The sequence below is a fragment of the Balaenoptera borealis genome (assembly GCF_965194805.1).
Source record: "Balaenoptera borealis genome assembly, contig: HAP1_SCAFFOLD_1869, whole genome shotgun sequence".
In the NCBI taxonomy this organism is placed as follows: domain Eukaryota; kingdom Metazoa; phylum Chordata; class Mammalia; order Artiodactyla; family Balaenopteridae; genus Balaenoptera; species Balaenoptera borealis.
Window position 1 is genome coordinate 7733 of NW_028122387.1, and position 25691 is coordinate 33423.

At 54.7% G+C, this 25691-nt stretch overlaps 1 protein-coding gene across 3 annotated transcripts; it reads left to right on the top strand.

Moving 5' to 3' along the window:
- Positions 1 to 801: 801 nt before the first annotated feature.
- LOC309622243 (T-cell surface glycoprotein CD5-like) lies at positions 802 to 21467 on the top strand. 3 transcript variants are annotated; one of them, XM_082409364.1, is made up of 11 exons: positions 802 to 915; positions 11658 to 11705; positions 13445 to 13756; positions 14215 to 14277; positions 14525 to 14857; positions 16868 to 17161; positions 17825 to 17950; positions 18666 to 18719; positions 19657 to 19776; positions 20312 to 20403; positions 20848 to 21467. In XM_082409364.1, exons 1-10 carry the CDS (start codon positions 864 to 866, stop codon positions 20398 to 20400), a joined length of 1491 nt encoding a protein of 496 aa, XP_082265490.1. In that variant the 5' UTR covers positions 802 to 863; the 3' UTR covers positions 20401 to 20403; positions 20848 to 21467. The 3 variants fall into 3 exon arrangements, with proteins under 3 accessions (XP_082265490.1, XP_082265491.1, XP_082265492.1); XM_082409365.1 differs by having other exon boundaries at positions 21006 to 21467; XM_082409366.1 differs by lacking the exon at positions 18666 to 18719.
- The last annotated feature ends 4224 nt before the right edge of the window (positions 21468 to 25691 follow it).

Here is a 25691-nt window from a genome sequence, read left to right on the forward strand (position 1 = left end):
GTCATGTCCCCGAACCACTTCACCCCTGGCATGGCCCGGATTGCGAGAAGCCCCAAGGAGCCTGGGTCTGGGCTCCGTCTACCCTGGAGTGAGGGACCTAAGCCCAGGCCCCAGAGAGGCTGAGCCTTTCCCTGGTCAGTCGCTGGCCTCCCCCATCTGTTTTGCAGAATGCCAGGCACCCCTCCTCTTCCTCAGCAGCCCGGGGTTTATTTCAACAACGTCGACACAGAGATCACGCCATCCACACTGAGCTCTCACACACACGCCCTGACGCAAGCCCAGGGTCCACGGAGGAGCCCGCTCCTGTGCTTGCTCGTGAAATGCCACCTGTGGGGACTCACCTCCAACTCCTACCTCATCCCGCTAGCAGAGATGGAGGGTTTGGTTTGGTTTTTCATCGCTGAGTCTGCTGCAAGGACTGGGGCGGTGCCCACCACCTCCCACCTCTCACTCATCACCCCAGCACAGCTCAGAGACCTCTCGGTGGGACGTGTCCCCCGTCTCTCCCAACGGCCCCCCCAGGCCTCCCTCCCCTCGGCCCGGCTCAGGGCTCCCCCAGGCCGCAGCCCTGTCCCAGCATGGCGGGGTCAGGGCACTGCCCCAGGCCTAGGCACCCCGGGCAGGAAGCTGGCAGAGACCGGGGCCGCCATTCGAACTGGGGCAGATGGTTTTACCCAGGAGGAAGTTGACAGTTTCAACTTCAAACACGATGACACAGGCCCCACACTGCCTGTTCCCTTGTCCCACCCCTGCATGAGCCTGCCCGCCCCTCCCCCTTCTCCCGGAGAGGCAGACACAGGGCCAGACACCCTCACCTACAGGGGCCGAGCTTGCCGAGGCTGAGGCAGGAGGAGGCCGCGCCCATGGGGTCTCAGCATCCGCCACTGGCCGCCCTGTACCTGCTAGGGCTGCTGGGTGAGTACCCCTTCTGGGGTGTCTGCTGGGGTACCGGGGCTCAGGGTACAGAGAAGAAGATGCCAGAGTCAGATCCCCTCAGTCTGACTCAGGTCCGCATGTCACCTCTCTGGAGCACCACAGAGGGTTGGGGCCACCAGGATCCCTGTCTTCTCCCCCAGCCCCAGCTCAGCTCTTGGCCCTGCTTGTCCCACCCCCAGGGCCCCACCTCTGCTTCTCTCTTGCACTGTTGGGGACCTTACTGTCCCCTTCGAGGTGGAATCCATGCCAAGATCAGACCCTCAGCCTAGAAATCAAATTGTCCAGCCCTCATTCAAGGCCGGCTTCCCTCTGCAGCTACCCCCCCTCACCTCCTGAGTGTCCAGCCTTTACTTGGATGCCTCCAGGGACAGGAAACTCACCATCTCCTGGGCAGTTCTGATATGCTCTGGGCAGGGCGGGCCAGGGCAGGGTGGGGACCGGATCACAGTCGAGCAGATGGCAAAGACATACACCTTAGTCCCTAGTCACTCTGGTTTCATCCCAGAGGGGGTCTCAGCCAGGCCTGCCAGCCAGGTGTGGGTCTACTGTCACTCCGGACCCAGAGGAGGGGCTTCTGAACACTTCCCCGGGGGCCACTGTAGAACTGACTTGGGGCCTCTGGAGAGGCTGTCTGGGGATAAGGTTAGGGGTGGGTGAGTCTGGGGCCTACTGTTTGCTGGAGGGGAGACAGTGGAAAGGGCAGTCCTCCATCCCTGAGGCCTTGGGACGCTAGTTCAGGACCGGAGCCCTGCTGCTGGGGCGTCACCGACACTGGCCAGTGGGGAGGATCCTGAGCAGGGGGGGAGGGGAGGGCGGGGGGCAGTGTACTTCGTGACCTGAACCCTGGGGTCTAAGCCTGGCCATGTATGACCTCAGATAGGTCCGAGCTGCTCCGGGCCGCCATCTCCTTATTTATAAAATGCAGGGGGAGTGAACTGGGTAAGATCTGACCACTTCTCAAGGCTTTGGAAGGTGTGGCAGGGTGAGAGAGGTGACTGACTTGGGACGGGAACAGGTGAGAACAGGCGGCAGCTTGCAGCTTCCCAGTTTGGAGGGAAGGGACTTGGGGACGTTGCCTGCCTAGTGGGGGGCCTCAGTCCCTCCTAGAAAACGGGTGTGTAGGTGTGAGTATGTGTGTGTGAGAGGTGTGTGTGTGTGTGTGTACGTGTGTGTGTTTTCATGGGCAAAACATGGCCTCCAAATGTAGACTTGCCTTCTCCCATGCATGTGGCGATGGCACATGTGCACACATGTTCTCATGGCTATTCTTCCATGGAGCTGCAGGAGGTACAAAGTGCCTTCTGTCCCCAGGGCAGAGGCTGATGGATGGACCCCGCTGCTTACGGGGCCCTCCTGAGGAGCTGCTGTGGCCTCCTTGGCCCTGGAGATTCCAAGGACCAGGCCCCTAAGCTCCCCACCTACCCCCTCACCTGTGGCCTCTGACCCCAGCAGGGCAGGAGTCTAGCCAAGCCCCCTGGGAGTCGGGGTGGAGTCCTGCTCTGCTGGCCTCCCCCTGAACCCCATCAGTGGCGAGGCTCCTGGTAGGACTAGGCCTAATGGAGCCCAGAGTCAGGAAGCCTTGGAGGCAGTGCCTTCACCAGAGTATGGGAACCATCTGGAAGCCCAGGAGCACAGGATTCCCAGTGTGTGTGTGTGTGTGTGTGTGTGTGTGTGTGTAACTGGTGGATAACAAACATTCCTATTGTTCAGTGGGTCACAGCTTAAGAAATACTTTTAAAGGCATTTTCTTCTGAAAGCTTCACAACAGCCTAGTAAGCAGGTGGGCCCATTGTCCCCATTTTACAGCATGGAAAACTGAGATCCAGGGGGAGCAGCTAGTGAGCTGCAGAGCCCACCCCAGCCCAGTGCTCCTGCTCTCATGGAGGCTCCTCTGTACCCCTAGCCAAGAGCAAAGACACACCGAAGCCACTCCCACGAGTAGGAAAATGGCTGCAGGACAAAACCACCACCAGCAGACAGGCAGCCATCAAGGGCTGGGGACACCTAGGGCCAGGGCTGCGGCTGGGGGCAAACAGCACAGGCACCCTTCAAGACATTCCAAGTAGAGATGCTTCACCGCCAGAGCCCTGGGAACACCGCGGCCTCTTGGCTGGCCATCAAGTTTGTGCCCATGGCTTGGGCACCTTTGGTACATGAAGATGCCCACAGCCTGCTTCCCTCTGCAGCTGCCCTGAGCTCCAACCTGCCCAGGGCTCACCTGCTGAAGGTGGGGCATGGAGGCAGCCCTGATCACTGCCCAGATGCTCAGGCCCAGCCACCGGGACTCCAGAAGCTGGCACTAAGGCTTGGGAAAGTCACGGATTTAGCAGTTTGAATTCTGGTCCCCCCTTGCCAGCTGGGTGACCATGGACCCGTTCTGTAAGCTTCAGTTTCCTCTTCTGCAAAATTGGAATAATAATAGGATAATAATAGGATAGGATAATAGGATATAGGATAATAATAGGATAGGATAATAGGATATAGGATAATAATAGGATAGGATAATAGGATAATAGGATAATAATCCTCATAGCGATAATAATAATAATTATAATTATAATTATAATTAATAATAGTATAATAATCCTCATAGCGATTTATAAGGATTAAATGAATCAATGAATACAGAGCTTTAATAGGAATGTTGGTTTGTGTAAGTGCTCAGTAAGCATTAATAATAATAATAAATTCATTTATTATATAAATTTATTTATTATATAATTTATCACATAAATTTATTTATTATATAAATTTATTATTATTATTATCAGAGTCAGCAAGAAGCAAGGTGAGTCAGGACCTGGTGGGGAGGACTCGAGCCTAGCCATCAGTCTTTCTCTCCTCCAATCCTCCTGCACAGGCTAGTTATTCATTCATTTATTCATCCGCATACATTTATTGAGCATCTACTATGTGTCCAGCTCTGTGTAAAACTCTGGGGATACAGCCGTGAACCACACAGGAGTCCACCCTCATGGAGGGCGCACCCGAAATATTTACAAATTTCTAAATATTGTGATCAGTGCAACGAAGGAAACAGCAATGGCTGAGACTCACTTACCAAGTTCACGTTCGAAGGGGCTCCCAGTCTGAGGGGCTCCTCTCTGAGGAGGTGATGTCTCGTCTGAGACCCGAATGATGGAAGGAGCCAGCCAGGCAGAGAAAAGTGGGAGGAGTGTCCCAGGCAGAGGGAACATCAAGGGTGAAGGCAACGGGCAGGACAGGCCGAGGGGGCCTGGGCATCCACAGTAGAGGAGAGGAGAGGGGACGCCCAGTGTGAGCCCGCCATCCGGCCCGCGGCCCCAGCTGCAGAGCTGAGGCCCCTGCTGGCTCTGGGTGCAAAGAATCAGGCCCCCAGCAACCCCGAGCTCCCCACTCCCAGCAGGTAGCAGAGGGACCTGGGGGCTCAGGGGCTGGCACTGGCCCCTCTGGTCACTCTGACCAGCGCCTACAGTTCAGAGGGGTTTCCCTGCAGTGACCAGGGGACCAGGGAGGGACTTCAACTCCACGCAACAAAATTGATTGAACACCTATTCTGTGTGCATCAATGTGGGTGCCTGTGGGTGCCTGGTGAGCATGTGTGTGTGTGTGCTGTGTGTGTACCTGCTATATGTGTGCCTGTGTTGCGTGCAGACATGTGTGAAGGCCTGTGGGGCTTTGGAGCAACGCAGATCTGGGTTCGATTTCTGCTTGGCCACTCACAAATGACAAGAACACCCCTCTGAGACTCAGCCTTCTCATCTATAAAATGGGGATAACCACTGTGCCCCTCTCAAAGGATAATTGCTATCATTCAATCTGGTCCATTCATTCATTCAGACAGCAAGTATTTATTGAGAACCTACTATGTGCCAAGTACTGTTCTAAGTGCTGGGGACACAGCAATGAACAATCAAAATTCCTGTCCAGGTGCATCCGACATCGTAGTTGGGGTGTGATGGGGAGACAGACGGAGAGAAGCTAAATCAATGATCATATGGATGTTAGGAGGTCATGAAGTGATGTGAGGCTGGGGATTGGGAGCTCGGGGGCCAGGCTGTATCCCAGGAGGTTGCAGTGGGTCTCACGAGAAAATATTTGAGTAAATACATGTAGGAAATGAATGATTGCACCATGCTATGTGGGCCCGGGGAGGACGGCTGCAGGCAGAGGGGCCGTCACACACAGGCTGGTGGCGAGGCAGCTGTGGAGGCCTCCATGAGCACGGAACGTTTTCTCCAATGAACTCAAGGCACCCAGGGGCCAAGCAGAGGAGAAAGGGGGCAGAGTGACCTGGAGAGAAATGGGAACTCTCGCCTCTCCAGGTCCACAAGCCCTTATCTGGAGCCTCTGTCCAGATGCATTTGGGAACCCAGAATTTTCCAGACCGGGCAACAGGCCATAATCAAACACATTCCCACTTCTGCAGTGAAACCGAATTCGCACGCTGAAGACACAAATGCCTTCCTGCCAAATGCATCAGAAAAGACTTTTGGTTTCGGACTTTGAATTGCAGATTGGGAATCGTGGCCCTGTATCACTTCCTCTATAACTACTACTGTCACCACCCCTGCCCTCGTCATTGTTATGTACCCCTGGGGGGGCTTGACCCACACGGCTCCCACAGGGACCCTGATACTCCCTTCTCCCTGGGGCACAGCTGGGAGAGATGTGGTAGAAACAGGATAGCAGATTGGTGGCAACTGGCAGAGGCAGCAAGGGTCCCCTGTACTGCCACCGACTCCCCTCCGGAGTGAGCTCCTCCCTCTCCCCAGCCTCAGTTTCCCCCTTCTGTACCATGGGCGAGCGGGCTCTGGGGTCTCCCAGTGGTAGAGCCCCATGGGGCCCCATCAAGTGATGGTGATGGGGTTTCTGCACCGACCCTACCACCAGCGAGCTGTGTGACCTTGGGCAAGTCACTGAGCCTCTCTGAACCTCGGTTTCTTGATCTGAAAATAGGGGTGAGCTCGGTCCCTTCTTCACAGGGCTGTGCATGGAAAGGACGAGCCCCTGTGCGGGCTTTGGGATATGTGAAGATCTGAACAGAAAGGAGGCCTTGTCCTTGTGACAGTGGAGTCACGTACGGTGGCGTGAAACTCATGCAAATTCAATCAGACACATGAGGCCGCCAGGGAGAGCGTGGAGTTGCAATTCAGATACGAAGGCCACTCTGCCCACAAGCTGCTCACTATCGCTCATCGGCGCAGACCCCGGGTGAGCGAGATTAGAGACCTGAATCCGCTGTTCCTTCTGCAGGCTCCAGCCCCCAGGCTCCTCCTGGCATAAGCCCAGTGTGATTTTCTACAAGTTTTGCACATAGAAAGGCTCCTGATCAAAAACCAACCACTTCATCTGGTGCTCAACCCGAGAAACGGAATTTGGGCCCTTTGTGATCTTCGTTTCCCTGAAGCCCTGATACAGATTCAGGTTAACACAGCTCCACTGATGAGAGTCGTTTCAGAAAAGCGGAGTTCTTGGCCTTCCGAGTCAGCCTCTCAGCAGAGGATATGGGAAGGAAAATCCAGAATGCCCCCAAAAGGCAGTCGACATATTGTGTTTGCTGTAAATTGATAAGAATGTTATGGGCTGTTAAAGGGAATCACCGTTAATGGAAAAAATGGAACATCAGGCTTCCAAACCGCACTAAATCAGTCTGTCGGTTTCCTTATCCGGAAAACAGAGTGATGACAGCCCCCCTGACTGAGGCTGTCGGGAAGAAATGGGGTCTGCCGTGAAAAACCCTTGGGGTCTGCGCGGGGTAAGAGGTCGCTGTCACTACTATTATCATCAGGAAAGTCCCAGCTCCTCCCTGGGACCCCGGTGCCCCCTGGACCCTCGGCAGGCCACGCTCTTGCCTCCATTTCTCAGTGTGTAGGGCTGCAAGCATAGGTGCTCACGGGTCCAGGCAGGCCCATGAGTGGGTCAGAGGTGGCATCAAGGGTACAAGCTCTGAAACCAGCAGCCTGGGCCAAGTTCTGGCTCTGCTGCAAAGTGAGACTGATAATACAGGTTCACCAACGTTCATCTGCAATTCCAAAACCCCCCCAAATTTGCAAATTTCTGGCAAACGCTTACAGGCAAATCCTGACCTGAATGAATAGGAGACTATTTATAATCTTGACACATCCCACTTAGTGTGAAAATTCATATGTTTCACTGCAGAAACCATCATGTGTTTGAAGCTGAGGCTCTCCAGATGCAGGGTGACAGTAGGGTGCCCCGAGGGCGCTGGCAAACCAGGACAGAACAGGCTGCCCTGGGGGCTCATGGGATGCAGCCCCGCGTGGCCAGAGCATATTGTTTTTCAAAACATCTGGATCTTGGGATTTTTTTTAAAAAAAAGAAAAGTAAGGGACTTCCCTGGAGGTCCCGTGATTAAGACTCTGTGCTTCTACTGCAGGGGGGCTCAGGTTTGATCCCTGGTTGGGGAACTAAGATCCCGCAGGCGGCGCAGTACGGCCAAAAAAAGAAGAGAAACAAAACAGAAAGAAACCTTTCAAAACAATGGGCTCCGGAAAAAAAATTATAACACTGAGCAAATAAAACTCATCTGTGGCCTGACGTGGCCTGACGTGGCCCAGAGTATTGCTGTACAGGGAGCCAAAGAGAGAACCATCCAGAATGTGGGGGGATGCAAGAGGAGAGGGGAGGGAGGGGTTGAGCACGTAAATGTCTCAGAGCCTCTTTCAGGAATTCATTTACTCCTCACTGAGACCTCGTCAGGGCAGGCAGAGTCAAAATGGTTAAATCTCTGCAAAGGCAGAGATGAGGAGAGGGGCTTGGGGAGAGTGAAAAAGCCTTCCTACTGTCTCTCTGGATTTTTGGCCCTGATCTTTCCCTGGCTTGGCCAGTCTAAGCCCTAAGTAGTGGGGCCTCCAAGGAAAGGTGGGCAGAGGAGGGAAGGGGCCTGGCCCCAGCTGCTCGGCGTGTGGTGTTGGGTGAGAGACTGGGGAATGGCAGGACGCTTCTGTGCCCTCCGTCCCTCTTGGTATCGAGGGTCCCCAGGCTTCTGTTTGCAGGTTCTGCAGCAGCAAAGCCTTGGGCCTCGGGGCTGCACGCAGGGGCCGGGCTAAGCTGTAGCCAGGGAGGGGGTCAGAGGGACCCCGAGCACAGCCAGCAGGGTTCAGGGGAACCCTGATCTGATCCCTGTGAGAAGCAGCTAAAAGAATGAAAGTAAGTTGTGGACAATCAAAACGTGAACGGATCCCCGGCCAGACAGGAAGAAGCAGCACCCAGGAAGGCTCGCAGTCAGTCACACGTCTCACCTGCCCACGCCTGCCTGCTTGCCTGCCGCTGAGCCACGTCAGGAGCTGAAGATTAGAGATCATGGAAGTTTGAACCGAAAGGAAGGTGAGGGAGGGTGAACTCTAACTTCCTGACTTTACAGACGAGGAGACCAAGCCCAGAGAGGTTGAGTGACTTGCCAAGATCACACAGCAAGTTCATGGAAAGTCTTCCCACAGTATGTTTCACTGACTGAAGGGAATCACAAGTTCACTCTCCTTCATCAGGTTTGCGCGGCGGGAACATGCAGGAATTGGTGAAACACGGAGCAGGCCGTGGCAGCCTTCCCTCTGAAGGGAAGGGAGGCAGCTCGGCCCAGCGGTCAAAAGCACAGACTGTGTGCCAGATGACCTGGCTTGGAGTCCTGGGCCCACTCTTCATCAGTTGCTTAGCAAGTTAGTTAATCTCTCTGTTCCCTCATCTATAAAATGGAGATCAAAATAATAGTGCCAACTTCACAGAGCTGTGGTGAGGTTTGAGAGAGTTAATGTATAAAAATGCCTAGGAGAAAGTACAACGATAAAAGTGTTGATGATGGTAATGGTGGTGGTGGTGGTGGTGATGGTGGTGATGGTGATAGTGATGGCGATGGTGACAGTGATGGTGACAGTACCGGTGTTGGTGATGGTGTTGATGATGGTGACGGTGACTGTGTTGATGGTGATGATGATGTGACAGTGATGGTGATGGTGATGATGGTGGCAGTGGTGTTGGTGACAGTGACTGTGTTGATGGTTGTGATGGTGATGGTGGTGATGGCGATGGTGGTGGTGACAGTGACGGTGATGGAGGGACAAGACAAGAAATGCTGCTCACCTGAGGCCAGTCAGGCTCCCAGAGGGAGGCGAAGCCCTGGAATGCGTAGATGCCTTTTCCCCACAGAGCATTTTCTTTTTTAGAATTTTTCTTGGTTCTCATGTTGTGCAGTCTTTCCTGAGAATGTTCTCTGGCTGTTCTGTGTGAGATCTACAGGGATGGTCAGGCCCAGTCCCTGTCCCCAGGGGCTTCAGGGTCTGGGGACTCCAGCACCAGGGTCAGGGTCAAGGTCATGTTCATTTCTGCTCATTTGTTCATTTGTTCATTCCCTGAATTTAACACTTTGGAGGCCCAACTGGATGGCAGAAAGCAGAGAGATGGGTTTGGAAGGCATACTCGTGGTTCAAATCCAGGCCCTGCCAGTTGCTGGCGGTGTTACCCGGGACAGGGCACTTGCCTCTCCCGACAGCTATATTGTGAACATATTCAACTGAAATTGTGGGGCCGTGTGGAAGATGAACGATATCTGTAAGGAACTCCTCGCCCAGTGCTGAGTATACAGTAGGCGTTCAATAATTGGTAGCTGCTGTTAACGGACGTTGACTGTGGTGACTTTGGAACTGTGAAGATCCCAGGTGGGAAAGGGAGGTGGCGAGCCCTGTGATCTGGCTCTCCAAGCGTCCACACAGGGATGCCTGCCCCTGGGAAAACTCCCCAGGAGGCAGCTTGCAGTCCTGCCCACCACTGCCCCGGGCCCAGTCAGCTCCACAACCAGCAACACCAGCTCTGAGCACTGAACGCTGGCCAGGAAGGCACTGGGCTGTCTTTTGCATAGATTATTTCATCTCATCCTCACAACATCGCTATGAAGCTGGTCCTTTTCTTGCTCCCATACTGCAGACCATGAAACTGAGGCTCACAGGGGCTAAGGAAGAGGCAGAGCTGGTACTCAGACCCAGAGAAAGGCATCAGTGCCAGAAAACCTATCCTGCAACATTCAGCACCAAAGGGTGGATCTTTGGGTCCCCTATCCCCATAAGTGCCCTCAGGGTTTAGCCAAAGAAATGAATCCCTAAAGGTGTACAGCCCCATTCGTGTTGGGAACTGGGATGGAGGGAGGTAGGAGTGAAAGGTCAGGGGTGAGAGTTGAGGGCAGGACAAAGGGCCCCCTGTCTCCTCTCTCACCAAGCTAGCCGGGCATCTCCACCATGTCCTCCTGAGGCTGCCCTGCCCATTGCAATAGATCAGATGGTTGACAGCTGGTCAACCCCCTCCCAACCCAGGCCAGAGCTCTGGCCTCTGCTCTGGACCCGACATGCCCTCTGTGTGAGAAATACCTTCCCCTTCCAAGGCCCAGGACTCCCGGGGCAACCATGGCAGGCTCTTGCCAAGATGGAAGAAACTTACCATAGGCCACAACTTAATTACAAGGAGTCTTGGTTGGAGGGAGAGGGCAGGCTGGTGGGGCATGACTCCCCTTAAAATTCTACCACCAGCTTCAGAACACTCAGGCAAAAACGGGACTTTTTACACCCAGCAACAATTTCTCAAAAGAAACTTAAACACAGCCATTTACTATATAAAGTACTCACCCTGACCGATGCTGTCCCCAGCTCCCAACTGAGAAGCAAGCCCTGGGGCAGATGGAAACCAAACACTTGCTCCACGACTGATAAAGCCGGGCAGCGAACATGGAGGGTGGGCTCTGAGGCCATACAGGCGTGCCACCCAACCCATCTCCACTCAGATCAAACCTCTGCCCCAGCCACACATGAGCCAGCCACAGACAACGAGCCACTTTGACACCCCTCCGCCCCTGCTCCACAGGCAGACGAGGCTGGGAGGAGGCGGGACTGCCCAGTGGCCCACATTCCTATTGAAGGGGCCCAGGCTGGAGCCAGGACAGAGGGGAGGCCAGTTCCCCCCAGACCCGAGTCCACTGGGCTCCTTCACCAACTGACCGTGTGATCTTGGGCAAGCCCCTCTGCCTCCCTGAGCTCTGATTTCCTCCTCTAGAACTGGGAGCTGTTAAAGAGAAATTGCTATCATTCTTAACCTGCCTTGGGAATTCTAGAAAGTAACAAATGTTCTGGGTTCCCATTCTGGCTCATTTCTCAGCTCTCTAGAACTATGACGTTCAAACTTTTTTTGATTGAAAGCAACACTCAGGATGTTTTTATATTGCCACCCAACACACACAAAGTGAGGCTTATCCTCACAAAACACGATGCATTCTGACATTCTCTATTCTAGTCCATTTCAGTTTTTTAAAAACTGATGGTTGTGTTACTACATGATTTTTTAAAAATTGGTGGTTGCAATGCTGCATGTTACTACAGAGAGAGAGCACGAGGAAATTTTGGGGGGTGATGGGACTGTAGTATGCCTTGATGGTTACGGTGATTATGCAGATTTGTGTATGTGTTCATATTCATAGAATTGTGCACTAAAAGAAAATGGAATTTACTGCATGTTCATTTAAAAAGTAAAGTTTTAACACAAGAAGGAAGATTGATGGTTGCAACCCCCTAAACTGGTTTCACGACCCGCCTAAGGGTTGCCATCTGTAGTATGAAAATCCCTGCCCCTGAAGCCCACGACAATGGCTGGAGGCAAAAGGGCCATTGATCAGGCTGTGAGTAGAGGTGAGGCGAAGCAGAAGAGACACTTCCCTTCCTGACCTTCTTCTCTCCTTTCTGCAGTCACTTCCTGCCTCAGAGGCCTCAGAGGGTTCAACTTAGAGGACCAAGGTAAGGAAGAGCCACGTGGAGAGGGGGGCGTGGAACGATTCCACCAGGCTCTAGGGGAACCTGCCATCCCTCCGTCGGAGCGAATCCCACCTTACAGAGAGAGAGAGAGAGAAAGAGAGAGCAGCCCACACCCCCTACACATGCACACATGCATGAACGCATGCTTAAGAGGCCCATTTGCAGATAGATGCCCTAGATGGCTGTAAAGCACCCCACAAATGCTAGGTGTCATGCTAATTATTATTATGGCCCACTCACCAGGCACAGAAAAGATACTGGCCATAAATGCACCTTGCAAAGTCATTTTCCTGCCCAATCCTGCCAGATGCTCCCTGGCCAGAGACATTTGCAGCTGGGGCTGCAGAGAGAGGCTGCACCAGATTGTAAAGTGTGTGAAATGTCTTGCCTTAGAGGTTGGACTTTAATCCTAGAGGCTAGTGTTTCCCAAACAGGGTTCCACAGAACTCGTTGGACGAAGGGTAGGCAACACTACATCACCCACTGCAGACTCCTGACAGGGGACACTGGCCTAGTAAAGGCTCTGAGAAGTCCTGCAATGAGGAACTCTGTTAAGCATTTTCAGATTCAGCAGTTCCCAGACTCACTTCACCACAGACCTCTCTTTTTCACATTTCCTGAGATAACATCATGCTGAATGTATTTGGTGATAAATGTGGCGAGAGGATCTCATGAAGCTACCAGGCAACCAGAAGGGGCCACAGAGGGTTTGGTAGGCCCTGGGCGGGGACCTGGAAGCCTGCAATGGCATCCTAGCTCCAAACTCTAGCAAGATCGTTCCTGCTGTACAATCCCACTTATGTAACATTTGAGAACAGGCAGAACTCATCTCTAGTGACAGAAAGCAGATCAGTGGTTGCCTGAGGCTGGATTCAGGGAAATCGACTGTGAAGAGGCATGAGGGAACTTCCAGGTAATGGGCATGTTCTCTGTCTAGAGCATGGCGGGGGCTACAGGTGTGTATACATTTGTCAAATCCTATTGAACAAGTGCCCTTAAAATGAGTGCATGTCCCTGTATGTAAGTTGTACCTCAATAAAACTGATTTTAAAAGTTAGAGACAAGGGGGGAAGGGGGAGAGAGAGGGATGGACCGGGAGTTTAGGGTTGGTAGATGCAGACTGTTACATTTAGAATGAATAAAGAACAAGGTCCTACTGTATAGCACAGGGAACTATATCCAGTCTCCTGGGATAAACCATCATGGAAAAGAATATTAAAAAAAAGAATGTCTGTGTATAACTGAGTCACTTTGCTGTACAGCTGAGATTGGCACAGCATGGTAAGTCAACTAGACTTCAATTAAAAAAATGAACAGAAAAAAAATAAAATAAAAGTTAGAGAGAGAGAAAAAAATCAGGCTCCGGGCCCTGTCTGGGGTGTATTGAAACAGAATTTCCAGGAAGGGGCGATCCTGCAGGACGCTGGGTGCTGAGAGCCCCTCGCTCACTGCTCCGAGTTCCCTGGGCTCCTAGGTCTCAAGCCCCATTCTCCTGGCCTGGTTTCAAGGGACCACCTGGATCAGGAACTGCATCAGCCTGAGTTTCTGGAAAGTCCCTGCAAGGTCCCAGAGGACGAAGCTCACGGGAGGAGCAAAGCAGGCAGCCCGTGGGCAGAGAGAGCCTTGCTAGGGGTGGGGCCCAGACGGGGAAGGTGCAGGGAGGGGCCCACATGGAGGGCCCTTTCCACCCTGACTGCCTCCTCCACCTCTTCGACCCCTAGGGTTCACAGTGAGACTAAGCGGCTCCGGCTCGCGGTGCCAGGGCCATCTGGAGGTCAATTACAAGGACAAGTGGTACACGGTGCACAGCCAGAGCTGGGGCCTGCGCCCGTTCCACCGGGAGGACCCCGGTCAGGCCTGGAAGCTCTGCCAGAAGCTGCGATGCAGGGAGCCCTTGCTCCTCTCCCACATCCGTCACTTCAAAGGGAAGCGACCCCAGAGCCAGATCACCTGCCTCGGACAACTGGGGTCCTTCTCCAACTGCAGTGACAGCAAGGCAAACCAGGGGGACCCTCTGTCCCTGATCTGCTTAGGTGGGTAACTAGCTGGCCCCGTGGGTTCCCTGGGCCTGGGCACCAGCCCCGAGGAGGCTGCCCACGCCTGTGATCTGGGGCCTGTCCCCGATTTACAACTACCCTCTCAAAAACATACACTGGTGGGGAACTGGAGGGGGAGTACTGAGGACGTGCTGGCACCTGTCTGGGGATGGAAAAGGTCGAGGAGCTGGTTCTGCCAACGGTTAACTTCATTGTCTCCTCTTAACCTTTGTTTTCCCAACTGTAAAATGGGCCAGTACTGCCTGCCTCGCAGGAGGCTTAGACACAACATGTGGGTCAAGTGGGCTTAATGGGGCCCGTGGTACTTACATCATGAGTTCCAGGTCTTTCTCAACATGGCCGGTTGTTGCCCCCAACTCTCCCCACACCCCCTACTCTTCCCTCCTCCCTCCCAGGGTCCCGGCCCCCTCCCTAACCAGAGCATCTTTTTTCAGAGCCACTGAGGACAACACCTCTTCCCACGAGCCCCCCGCCCGTGACCACTCCGGAGCCCACAGGTAAAAGGATTCTGAGGGCCCTGGGGGTAGGGTGTCGGATTTAGCAAATAAAAACACAGGATGTTCAGTTACATTTAAATTTCAGATAAGCATGAAAGGTTGTAGCGTATGTTCCATCCAATATTTGGGACCTCACCACCTCCCAGGGCCGTCGGCCAGTCATTCACTCGTCTGTGTGTTAGAACCACAGAGCAAGAAAGGCCCTGCTGCTGGTCGTCAGCACTCAGGTCCCTCCCCACCTCCCCAGCTCCTCCCAGGCTGCAGCTGGTGGCACGACCCGGGGGCCTGCGGTGTGCAGGCCTGGTGGAGTTCTACAGCGGCAGCCTGGGTGGCACCGTCGGCATCGAGTCCCAGGACGGGATCCAGGACCTGGGGAACCTCATCTGTGCAGCCCTCCAGTGTGGTTCTTTCCTGAAGCCTCTGCCAGAGACCGAGGCAGCCAGGACACTAGAGCCAGGAGAGAGCGGTCCCTTGCCAATCCGGTGGAAGATCCAGAACAGAAGATGTGCCTCCGTAGAGCAGTGCTTCAGAAAAGTTCAGCCCCAGGAGGGAGGCCAAGCTCTTGGCCTCATCTGTTCTGGTGAGTGGGACCGGGCCAAGACTCACGGGCGCCCCCATGTGGTCAGTCACCACACGTTCCTGAAAGCCCTACATGCAGCACAGGGCACTAGCGCTACGGAGAACACAAGGGACATGGAGGGCTGATCATTGGCCTCTAAGAGGTAGGGTGGCCATGGGGTGGGGAGGCCACACTCACACCCAGTGCCCCGGGCATCTCTGCAAAGTAACACAGAACAAGCCCAAATGCTCGGCTGCCACACGGGGAAGTGGCAGGACTCACAGGAGGAGCCACAGTCTGCTGGTGAGTTTGGCGGACTGCGGCTTGTGTCAAGGGCCCAAGCAGGATGGAGCGCTTGGAGGGAACCAGCCTTGCAGGAGGGGAGTTTATAAATCCCAGGGACAGATGATGTTGGAACGATGGTGAGACATAGGAGGTCCTTGAGGCACAGCAGGTAGAGAAAGGCCAGAGCAGGGCCCCAGAGGGCTTCCTGCGGAGGCTCCCGAGTCACAGGCCACCAACCGGAAGAGACTGGCGATGCCGGTGTGGTTGAGGGCAGGAGCCCAGAGGCTGGTCTGTGGGATCCCCAAATGAGGATCAATGGGGAAACTGAGGGGAAAGGGACCACAGGTCAAAATAAGGATAATCACAGCATGCCTTGGGACGTAGTGGGCTCCTATCACCAAATGGTCTAGTGAAGTCCAGACTCTAAGAAGTCATACTTCCTGAGTGCTTACATCACGTTGGGGACTAGTCAGGGCATTCCTTCATTTTCACAACAAGCTTAGAAGGTGGGTGCTATTATTATCCCCACTTTACAGATGAGGAAGCTGAGGCTCAGAGAGGTTAAATTTCTTACTCAGTGTCATAGAGCACTAGCTGGGGTTTCCCCTCAAGCAGCATCACTCCAGAGCCTGCTGTGTAAGCCTTGGCTGCTCCAGGTGTGGTCCTGGACCAGCAGCATCGGCTTCATCTGGCTGGTTAGGAATACAGACTCCCAGGCCCCACCCTCCACCTACTAATCAGGATCTGCCTTTCAGCAAAGTCTCAGGGATTCATGTGCACACATCTGGGAAGCATTTGCTCTGGACCACTGGGCTATCCTGCAGGCAGGGACGCCCCCAAACCACTGGACACATGGTGTGAATGAGTAAGACGCTGCCCCCTCCAGGCAGAAGCAGCCCCCAAGGATCTCTTGGCCTGATGGGAAAACCTGGCTGGCTCTCAGGCCCACCCACCCCTCTGCTAGGAGCCCTCCTGTAGGTTACAACCTGCAAAACCATATCCAGAAGTCTTGCCTTTGAATTTTTTTTTCTAAATAGAAGATTTACTAGAGCTTTGAAGACGGATGTTGCTATAGAAACTGGCCAAAGCTGCTGAGATCACAACTCGCTCTAACCCGAGCACATGTGGGCCTCCAGGCCCAACCCTGATAAGCAGAAATGAATCAGTCTCTGTTGAACCAGGCCCTTTTATGAAAGCTGGTCCCTCCAGGCTTGAGGTCTGGGCAGCAGGATTCCTGGATTCAGTCCCACCTGCGAATCTCCAGGACTCAGAGCAGGAGGTATTTCCCATCCCTGGGCCTCAGTTTCCCCTCTCTGAAAAGCCCTCCCAGCTCTCAAGGAGCAGCAAGAGAATGAGAGGACGTTTCAAAGAGGGAAGCGGACCCAGGTGGAGCCTATTTCCCCACTCCTCTTACTGTCACCTGGGTGAGGGGCGACTCCCTGCTGGTGGTTGCTGACGGGCACTGCCACCCTGCCAGCCTCTTCACCGAACGTGCCCAAGCTGCTGCAGCTGCCCAGAGGCGCCAGGGACAGGGCTTGATGGGGAAAATGCCAGGGAGGATGCCGGAAGAAGGGAAAGGCAGAAAGGAAGGCAGTCCCACGTGGTACCCAGACCCCCGAGAGCCGGGCCCTGCCAGGGTCCCCACTTCGCCAGTGTCATGGGGTCCCAGTGGCCAGGCATACAGGCTCAGGGCCCAGGGAGCTCCCGCCGAGCCCGCCACCTCACCTCCCATTGCTCTCCCCCCAGATTTCCAGCCCAAGGTGCAGAGCCGCCTGGTGGGGGGCAGCGGCACGTGTGAAGGCTCCGTGGAGGTGCGCCAGGGCAAGCAGTGGGACGCCCTGTGCGATAGCCCCTCAGTCAAGGGCGTGGCGAGGTGGGAGGACGTGTGCCAGGAGCAGCAGTGCGGCAACGTCAGCTCCTACCAGCTGCTGGACACCGGCGAGAAGACCTCCGGGGGGTTCTTCTGTCCCGCGGGGAAGCTGTCCCAGTGCCACCAGCTTCTGCAGAAAAAATCCCACTGCAAGAGAGTGTTTGTCACCTGTGAGTTGGGCCCAGCCCATGGTGGGTGGAGGGCAGTTCTGGATTTTCCTTCTAAGACTCAGTCAATGAGCACATTTCTGAAGAACCGGCCCCAGGAACTAAAGAGAGAGCCCTAGGAAAGGATGGAGGGATGACGAACGAGGGGAGAGGGGACAGGAGTGCTCAGACAGCAGTGAGCACGAACCATCAATAGGAGACCGGCCGTCATTGTCAGGCAGCTGATGAATGACAGAACCCTCATTCCGTCTTCTGCTCTTCCAGATGGAAACTAGGAAAGCAAGGGAGAGGGGTACATATCTGCTACATGAATGGTAATTGACTAACACAGAAAAGAGAGAAATGAATGGATGGATGGCTATTTGTATATGATGGCAAGGTGATCACTCACAAGTAACTGGAAAATGGTGGAAACGTAAAGAGTTGGTCACAGGAGGGGCAAATGATAGCTGGATGATCAACTGTTAGATAGTAAATGGTGGATAAATGAATGGGTAGCAGAGAATTTCAGAGATGGGTGGAGAGACAGCAGATAGAAAACTGCCTTCTGCACATGCTGTTGAATTACTGGGGGAAGTCAGCCAGCCAGCCAGCCGGGAGCTTGCCTCTGAACGGACAGTTTTGATGCCTCCCAGGCTGGGACTGACCTAGCTCTGCCTCCTGCAGGCCAGAACTCAAGCCCAGCGGGCCTGGGTGCGGGTACAGTGACAAGCATCATCTTGGCCCTCATGCTCGCGGTAGTGCTGCTGGTCGTGTGCGGCCCTCTCGCCTACAAGAAGCTGGTGAAGAAATGTAGGTGTAGGTGCCCCAAACCTCCTCCCTTTCAAGCCCCTGCGTGGGGAGACTGGACGGGTTGCCCACGAGCCCCACAGGGGAGGGTTCCCGCCTCCAGAAAGCCGGCTGGGAGCACCTCTGCTTCACCATCCAGCCCTGCCCCTCTCCTGCCCCCCGGCCTTTCTCCGCACCAAGTAACAAACAGAAAAGTCAGGAAAATCACTGATTCGCCCACATCCAGGGCCCAGCTGGGACCCACTCCAGCCCAAAGGGAGGGTACGGGCATTCTTTAGACTGTGGTGGGTCCAGAGGGTCTGACCCCAGAAGACACGTGTCCCAGGCCGGCTCCACCACTTAGCAGCTAATCGAGCCACTTCCTCTCTGAGCTCTGGTTTCCTCATACAACAAATGGGCAGCCGCAGACCTTGTGAACCTAATGGGTATCATCCTGGCCTTGCAGAACTCGGGAGGAAATCATTCAGAGATAAGGGTGTGAGATTAGAGAGGCTGCACGCTGCCAGAGGTGGGCAGTGATGGCTGGGTCCCTGGTGCCCTCCCAGGTCTTAATTCTGGTTCTAAACACCCCACGGTGGTTTCTCCTGGAGAACCGGCCCTTCAGCATGCACCTGTCGCCTCCTCCCTCCTTCCCTGTCTCCCGCCCCCCTTGCCCCCTCCTATCTCAACCCCCCTCCTCCACCCCCACCCTGATGTGCCTTTCCTGTCTGTCACCCAGTCCGCCAGAAGAAGCAGCGCCAGTGGATTGGCCCGACGGGAATGAACCAGAACAGTAAGTAGCCCCGGAGGCAGGATCCTCCCTCGGCCCAGGCCAGTAGCCACGGCACTCAGGAAGGAGGCCATGAAGCAGGGTCACGGGTCACTGCCGACCATGGACAGAGCCAGTGGCTGCTTGAGGCCTCTGAGCTCCACTGTGCTCGTCTAAGGTGTGACTGTGGCGACAGGTGTTAACGGGTGGCACTCAGAGAAGAGGACCCCATGATCAAAGAGACTTGGAAATCAGTGAGTTAAGCAGAGCTAGACACGGTTCTTTACTTCAGGACTTGTCAGAACTTTCACGGGCATTTTTGCGTGGTTCATCTCCAAAGCAGACATATGTTAAGAAGGGTTGTCCAAGCTAGATTTATCATGGAATGTCTTTATCATGCAACAACTTTACAAGGCCAGTTTTAAGACATTTTGATGCAGCCGGCCCTGTCCCCACACCTGGTCTCCATCCTCTCTCCTTCTGGCCACAGCCAGAGCCCCCTTTGTGGGTAGAACCACAGCCCACCTCCTGCCTCTACTCCACCTTCTCCCCCACTTGATGTGTCAAGAGCCAATTCCTTCAAGAAGGCTCTGTGTTGTCAAGTCTTTCTTACAATATAAAGACCCTCAATTCCAGGAGGGCAGGGACCATATCTGCCCTATCACTCGTGTTCCAATTCCCTGCTTGATGAATGTTTGATAACTGACTGACTGTCTGACTGATGGCCTGCCCGCCGGTCAGCTTGCCAGCGAACCCAAAGCTGCTCTAAAAGTCTGAGCCCTGCTAGAATGAACCTCCCTGGGAAGAAAGGGGAAAAGGGATGCACTGAAGGAGCCCAGGGGGCCCTCGGCCCCCACCCACACGTTACACAACGGGAACAGGAAATTCCAGTTGGGCCCCCGTTGGGGAGGAGGAGGACAGAGCATCATGTCTAGTGATTCTATCTCCCACATCTGCTCAGTGTCTTTCCATCGCAACCACACGGTGACTGTCCGGTCCCAGGCTGAGAACCCCACGGCCTCCCACCTGGAGAACGAATACAGTCAGCCTCCCAGGAACTCCCAAATCTCAGCTTTTCCAGGTAAGCACCAGCTGGCGCTCCTAGGAATGACGGCAGGGGCCGAGCAGAGGGTCACATGATTGCCTGGAGAAAGAAGGGAGGCCGAGCAGGGGGCAGACGATCAAACTGCCCCTTTGACAGCCGGTCACGGCAGGGTATGGATGGGATACAACGTTAACGGGCCACTCAGCTAGAGAGAAGAATGTGCCGGGATATCATTAACCCCAGCACTGCTGTGACCTAAAGGACCTGTTTCTCAATAAATGAGGCCCCTCGGATCCCTTGGAGGCAGAACAGAGCATCCATCAGTGGCCCGCAGAGCCCTGTATCGAATGCTCCCTGACTGGCGCTGACAATTAAGCCGCAGGGCGCCTGGCGTTCAGCATCATTAGAGGACACTCGCCGATTTGATCACAACGGTTTCAGGGCTGTTGAGCCACCAGCTCAGAAAGCCTCTGTGATCTTCCAGCTCCCGCAGGGCTCTTGGCTCTGAGGGGCTCTCTCTGTGTAGCCTGGAGGGATTACCCCGCTCAAATGGCCTCCTTTCTTCCCACAGCTCTGGAAGGGGCCCTGCATCGCGTCTCCGCCCAGCCTGATAACTCCTCTGACAGTGACTATGATCTGCATGGGGCTCAGAGGCTGTAAAAGGTGAGCCTGGCCCCCGGCAGAGCGCTGGGGATAAGCGCCAGCCACCTGGCTCCTCACCTCTGCTCACCCTGCCCATCCGTGACCGGGGTGGGGGGCTGGGGGATGAGCATCTAGACTCTTGTAAAGGAAAAGAGTAAGCATCAGCAATTTAGGCGACGGGAGCCGATTTGGCCATTTGAGCAGAGGGGTCATGGACCTTAAACTCCATCTCAGAAGACTACATAAAAGAGCCCCTAAGGGCAGGGGAAGTTTAAGAGGTACAAACTACTATGTATAAAAGAAATAAGCTAGGAGTATGTATGGTACAGCACAGGGAATATAGCCAGTATTTTATAATAAGTATAAATGGAGTATAATCTATAAACATTTTGAATCACTATGTTGTACACCTGAAACTAACATAATATTGTAAATCAACTATACCTCGATTTTTTTTTTAAAAAGCACCCCTGAGAGTATCCTGATGGACTTACACCAGCAGGAAGGAGAAGCCGCTCTCCCCTGACGTTGGGCTGGGGGCTTTGGGCCTGTCCCCCACCTCCCTGAACCATCTCCAGAGTATGAGGCTTCCTCCGCCGACACACTTCCTACTCACCACACAGAACCGGGACCCAGGAACAAACATCAAGAGCCAGACCTTTTGTCCTGAGAATGCTCTGCAGTCACTGCTTGGAAAACAACGTCCAGGTCCTTGCCCGGCAGGACCATGGACGTGACTTTCCAACATATCCTACTGCCCTACAGAGGCAGGCCAGCTCAGACATCTCCCCGCATCTTCACCAGCCCAGGAGAAGACCCCAACGCAGCTCAGCTGGCCCCCCTCTGTGGAAGCTGCGAAAGGGCAGAGCCCCGAAGCAAGCATCCCTCCCAAGCAGAGACTCACGGGGTCCAGACCCGGGCAGCCCCCTCCCCCGTCTGTGGGACTCAGCTCTCTTCTCCAGCTCTGACTCATGAGGACCCACAAGGATGCTCACACCTTGGGGGTGGTGGGAGGCAAGGGCTGATTTCTCTCGTGCGTGTTTAATATGTTCTTTGTAAATAATGATTTTTCTGCTTCCTGAGAACTAGAGCGCCCGGCCTCCTCAATCCAGGGTCCGTCCCTGTGGATCCCTCTGGGGGTGCCACTGGGAAGGGGCCCCTACCAGGGGGCGAGGGGCTCTGCAGCCTCACGGTCAGAGGGTGCAGCCCTGACACAGGACCGCCTAGCACAGCACAGCACAGCAGCCAGCACGTGTGGCTGCCCGACCCAGAGCCCCATCACCAGCCCTCCACCTGTGCCCCCTCCCCTCGCAGTCCCTCACCTGACCGAGAGCAGGGACCACCGGCTGCCAAGCCCAAAGGGCACCAGTGCCGCCTCAGGGCCCTGCACAAAGTGGGTACCTAGTAAATCCTAGCCGATTTGGGTTCACACAGCTGTTAAAAGTCCAAAGCTCAAGTCGTTTCAGCCAATCAGTTAACCTTCTAACCTGAGAGTAAGAGACCAGGACTGGACGTTCCCGTGGGTTCAGTAATTCGCTTAACTGAAATAGTCCCCTCCATTCCCCAGCAAGCCTGGACACATTCCTAGTCCTGCAGGTGCCTCGGTTTCCTTAACGACGAGCCAGAGGAGGACATCTGACTCGCAACTTAAGGGTCTAGTGAAGGGAGAGGACCGGCCGGGCCTCACTGTGCCCTGAGAAGGCATCTCGGGGCTGGGGCCTTTCTCCACTCGATTTGGCCCCACATCCACTGGGAGATATCAATGGTCCGAGCCATGGAAGCAGCTCTGGAAGAGCAAGGAGGCTCCTAGAAGGATATGGTGGGGACGAGGGGGTGCTCACAGAATCGGGGAGCTGCAGTGGCACAAGCACGCCAGAAGAGCCTGGCCAGCCCTCTGCCCCCACTGACACCCTCCAACCGACCTCTCACCCACCCCCTGCTCAGGACTCAGTCCCGAGAGAGCCCGGGGTGTGGCCCTGCCCCTGACCATGCAGGGGATCCGGAGACAGGGACACCTAGTCACCTGGGTACCAGGAGTCACCTGGCAGAGATTCCTATACTGAAGGGGCTCCTCAAAAGGGAACTTGGAGGCTGCTCTCAGGGAGGGGCAAAGGGCCTGAGGCACCAAATGTCTCTCACCAGCCCCTTTCCGGATAAAAGCTCTTTAATCTCTAGTCTGGCCACCATCCAGTGGCCTCACAGCCACCACGGCCTACTTAAAAACACACCACCCTAAAAAAAGAGCTGCGTTGAGCAGAAAGTCTCTCTACAAAACTGTTTTGCAAGTGGTGGTGAGCTTGGGTGATGCATTTCCAAAAAGATGTTTGGTTAAGCAACTGAATAGGAACTACCTCAGCCTCGGAGGCATCTTTGTCAAGTTCCAGCCTCGGTGGGCAGACACAGCCCACGGGCCGCTGGTCGGCGCCGCTCCTCTGATGACCAACTGCACGGTCTCCCTCAGCCGCAGAGGATGCCCTGCTGTGACCTGGGCCCACCCCGGGGCCACGTTCCAGCCTGCGGCCCCCAACCCCTCCACCCCCAGCCCAGAGCAGAGCAGAGGATACACCCTCTACCTCAGCCAGAGAGGGCAGCACTCATCTGCCCCGGCCCACTCCCCTAAATCATGCTGCCTCCCTGACCCTCACGGGCAACCTGATTCTAGCACATTCTCTGCACATTAAGTCAAGGAAACTGGGGACCCCAAAAGGAAAGCTCACTCGCACTGCCAAGGACTGGGTCTAGCTTCAAACCTGTCATGGCGCTAGGGTCTGGGAGTACCGAGTGGCACTGAAAGGGCATTTCAAACGGCCTCGCTGCAGCTCAGTGTCCTTCTCACAGCGCTAGGAATCTCTGTGAGGCTCTGAACTCGACACTTAGGGTCTGTCCCCGTGCAGCCCACACGGCAGCAAGAAGCCCACTGCGGTCTGGCAGAGGACGCCCAGTGATTTCACGTGGCGGGGGCAGGACAGGGAGGAAGGGGTGCGGAGGGCCTGGGGAGAGGGAGAGGGAAGAGCAGCAGGGGTGGCACACTCTGAGTGACCAGCTAGAGCAGCTCTCCGCCGAGCTGCTTAGGAAGTGCTGCTTCCCCTCTTCGGCCCCTGGTACCCCCGACCACCACTCTGGGACCAACCCAAAGCACCGACTTGATTGTGCCCCCTCCCCCAGCCCGTGAGATTTTCAGCTTCTTCCTACAAAGCCCAGGGGTCTCCTAGCTCTCCCTGGTGTCCTGCGTCCTCAGCCCCTGATACGCTTGCAAGGCAAGGTCAGAGTTCGGGGGGGGGGGCAAAGGACAGTAACCCTTTGACCGGAGTCCAGGGGGATTCGCAGCATAGATTACCCAAGCTTTTCTCAGGACTGTGGCCTCTTGAAGCCTGACGATTTCTGGTACCACAGTGGCATCTCAGAGGATCCCCTGCAGCCAGATCAGAGCAGGTGCAAGTCTTGTCCCCACCTCCCCAGGCTGAGTGACCCGCTGAACTACCCACCCTGCAGTCTCCTCCCCTTGTTTAAGCTTGGGGGTTGAAGGGCTGCTGAGAGGATGCACATCAAAGGTTAACACAAGGCGCAGCCCCGCTGAGTATTCACTGCTGGTGATTCTCAGCATCTCCGGGCATCAGCCACAGGCAGCCTGCCCTCGTCACCTTGCAGGGAAGGAAACGGAAGGGCCGACTCAGGGGTCCATTAGAGACCTGGTCTCCTGACTCCCCTGAAGCTGCCCTTCCTGCTGAAAGAAGAAGACGCCCTCCCAGGCCTCAGGATGAGCAGCTGAGCTCAGGGGGAGCTGGAGAGGGAGGCAGGCTGGGTAAGGCAGAAAACCGCTTGGCTCCACAGCCAGTTTAGCAGCCTGCTGCCCCTCTATCCGCGTTTAGAAACCGGGTGCGAAGATTCGAACCCAAGCTGGGGGTCCTTGCTGGACAAGCTGACAGTCCCGGCCAGCCCAGCAGGTGGCAAGAATGGGGCCCCACCTGTGCTCCGCTGAGGCTCGCATGCCCCCTAGTGGGGCTCTGTGGCCTTGCACCGCCCAAGCTCTCCAGCCAGGACAAGGCGAATGTGCAGGCTCCAGCGGGAAAATGCCTCAGATGGAAAAAAAGCGGGGCAAAGGTGGAAAGGGAAATGCTGTCAGAGCCAGGCCCCGGGGGTGAAGGGGCAGGGGAGGGCAGCAGCTCAAGAGACAATATTCAGAAAGATGGGGCTTTGTGAACATGAACCGAAGAGGCCTTTCAGCAGAGCATGATCCTGAAGGCTACGGAAGAAATCGCAAGACAAAGAACGTTGCCCACCATCCAGCTCTGCAAGGATCAAGTCATTAGCCAGTGCAGTCGCTGACGGACAGTGCACCCTGAAATGCATTCAGGATGAAAAAACAAAAAGGCACTTGTGCTTTGGAAAAACAAGCTCCTGAGATAGAGATACCTCAGGAAAAAATTTTAATGAACCCAGATTCTTGCACCTTCCCATGCATAGAAAAGCACTAAAATCATTAACTGAGATATCTGATCCTCGCGACTAGCAGTCATTTTCTACCAAGATGTGTGCTTGACTGCATACACTCCCAGGCCAAAATCATATCTATACTGGCTTCTCAGAGCTACTGAGTGGCTGTTTCCTGGGCAATAGTCCATATATAGTAAGGTCCCTCCATAAAACTGAAACCCACAGCTCTCGCACTGTGCGTTTTTCAGTTGACAGTTTTGGTGACCACAAAGGGACCCAGAGCAGTCTTCTCTCCTTCACCTGAACTCTCCAAGGATCTGGAGCCCTGGTACCAACGAGGGCCCCTTGTGCCTTCTGCCCCCTCAGTGACTCCAGACGACTGGGTGAATCTCTCCTGAGTCTCAGAGCTCCCATCTTGGTTGGCAATCCTGAGTTCCATTCGGTAGTAGATAAAAAAGGTAGCTGACTTCTCAGTTGAAAGATACAGAGAAAGTGCTCGGTTGAAAGACACTCAGAAAACTATCCAGTTGAAAGACACCGGGAAGGTTCTGACTGGGTGATTAGGTAGGAGGCTGGCCTGACGTCTTTCATCAAATTGGCAATTTAACAGGGTTTGTCAGGACAAAAGCGAAGATACCAGATGAGAGCTTTCGGCTCCAAAAACGGACACGGCTCTCACCGGCCAGTTACGACTTTCTCAGGCGACTGAGAAATTTATGGAAGCGGTGAAGGCGAATCCTCATACAGTGCAGCAGTCCCATAGGGAAACCCACTCATTAATTTTAAAAACTAGCTCATCCAGGGACCCACACATAGGGATTGGCCATCCAGGGCTCTGTGTGCCCAAAGTGGTTTTAGACTGCCAGAGGGAGAAA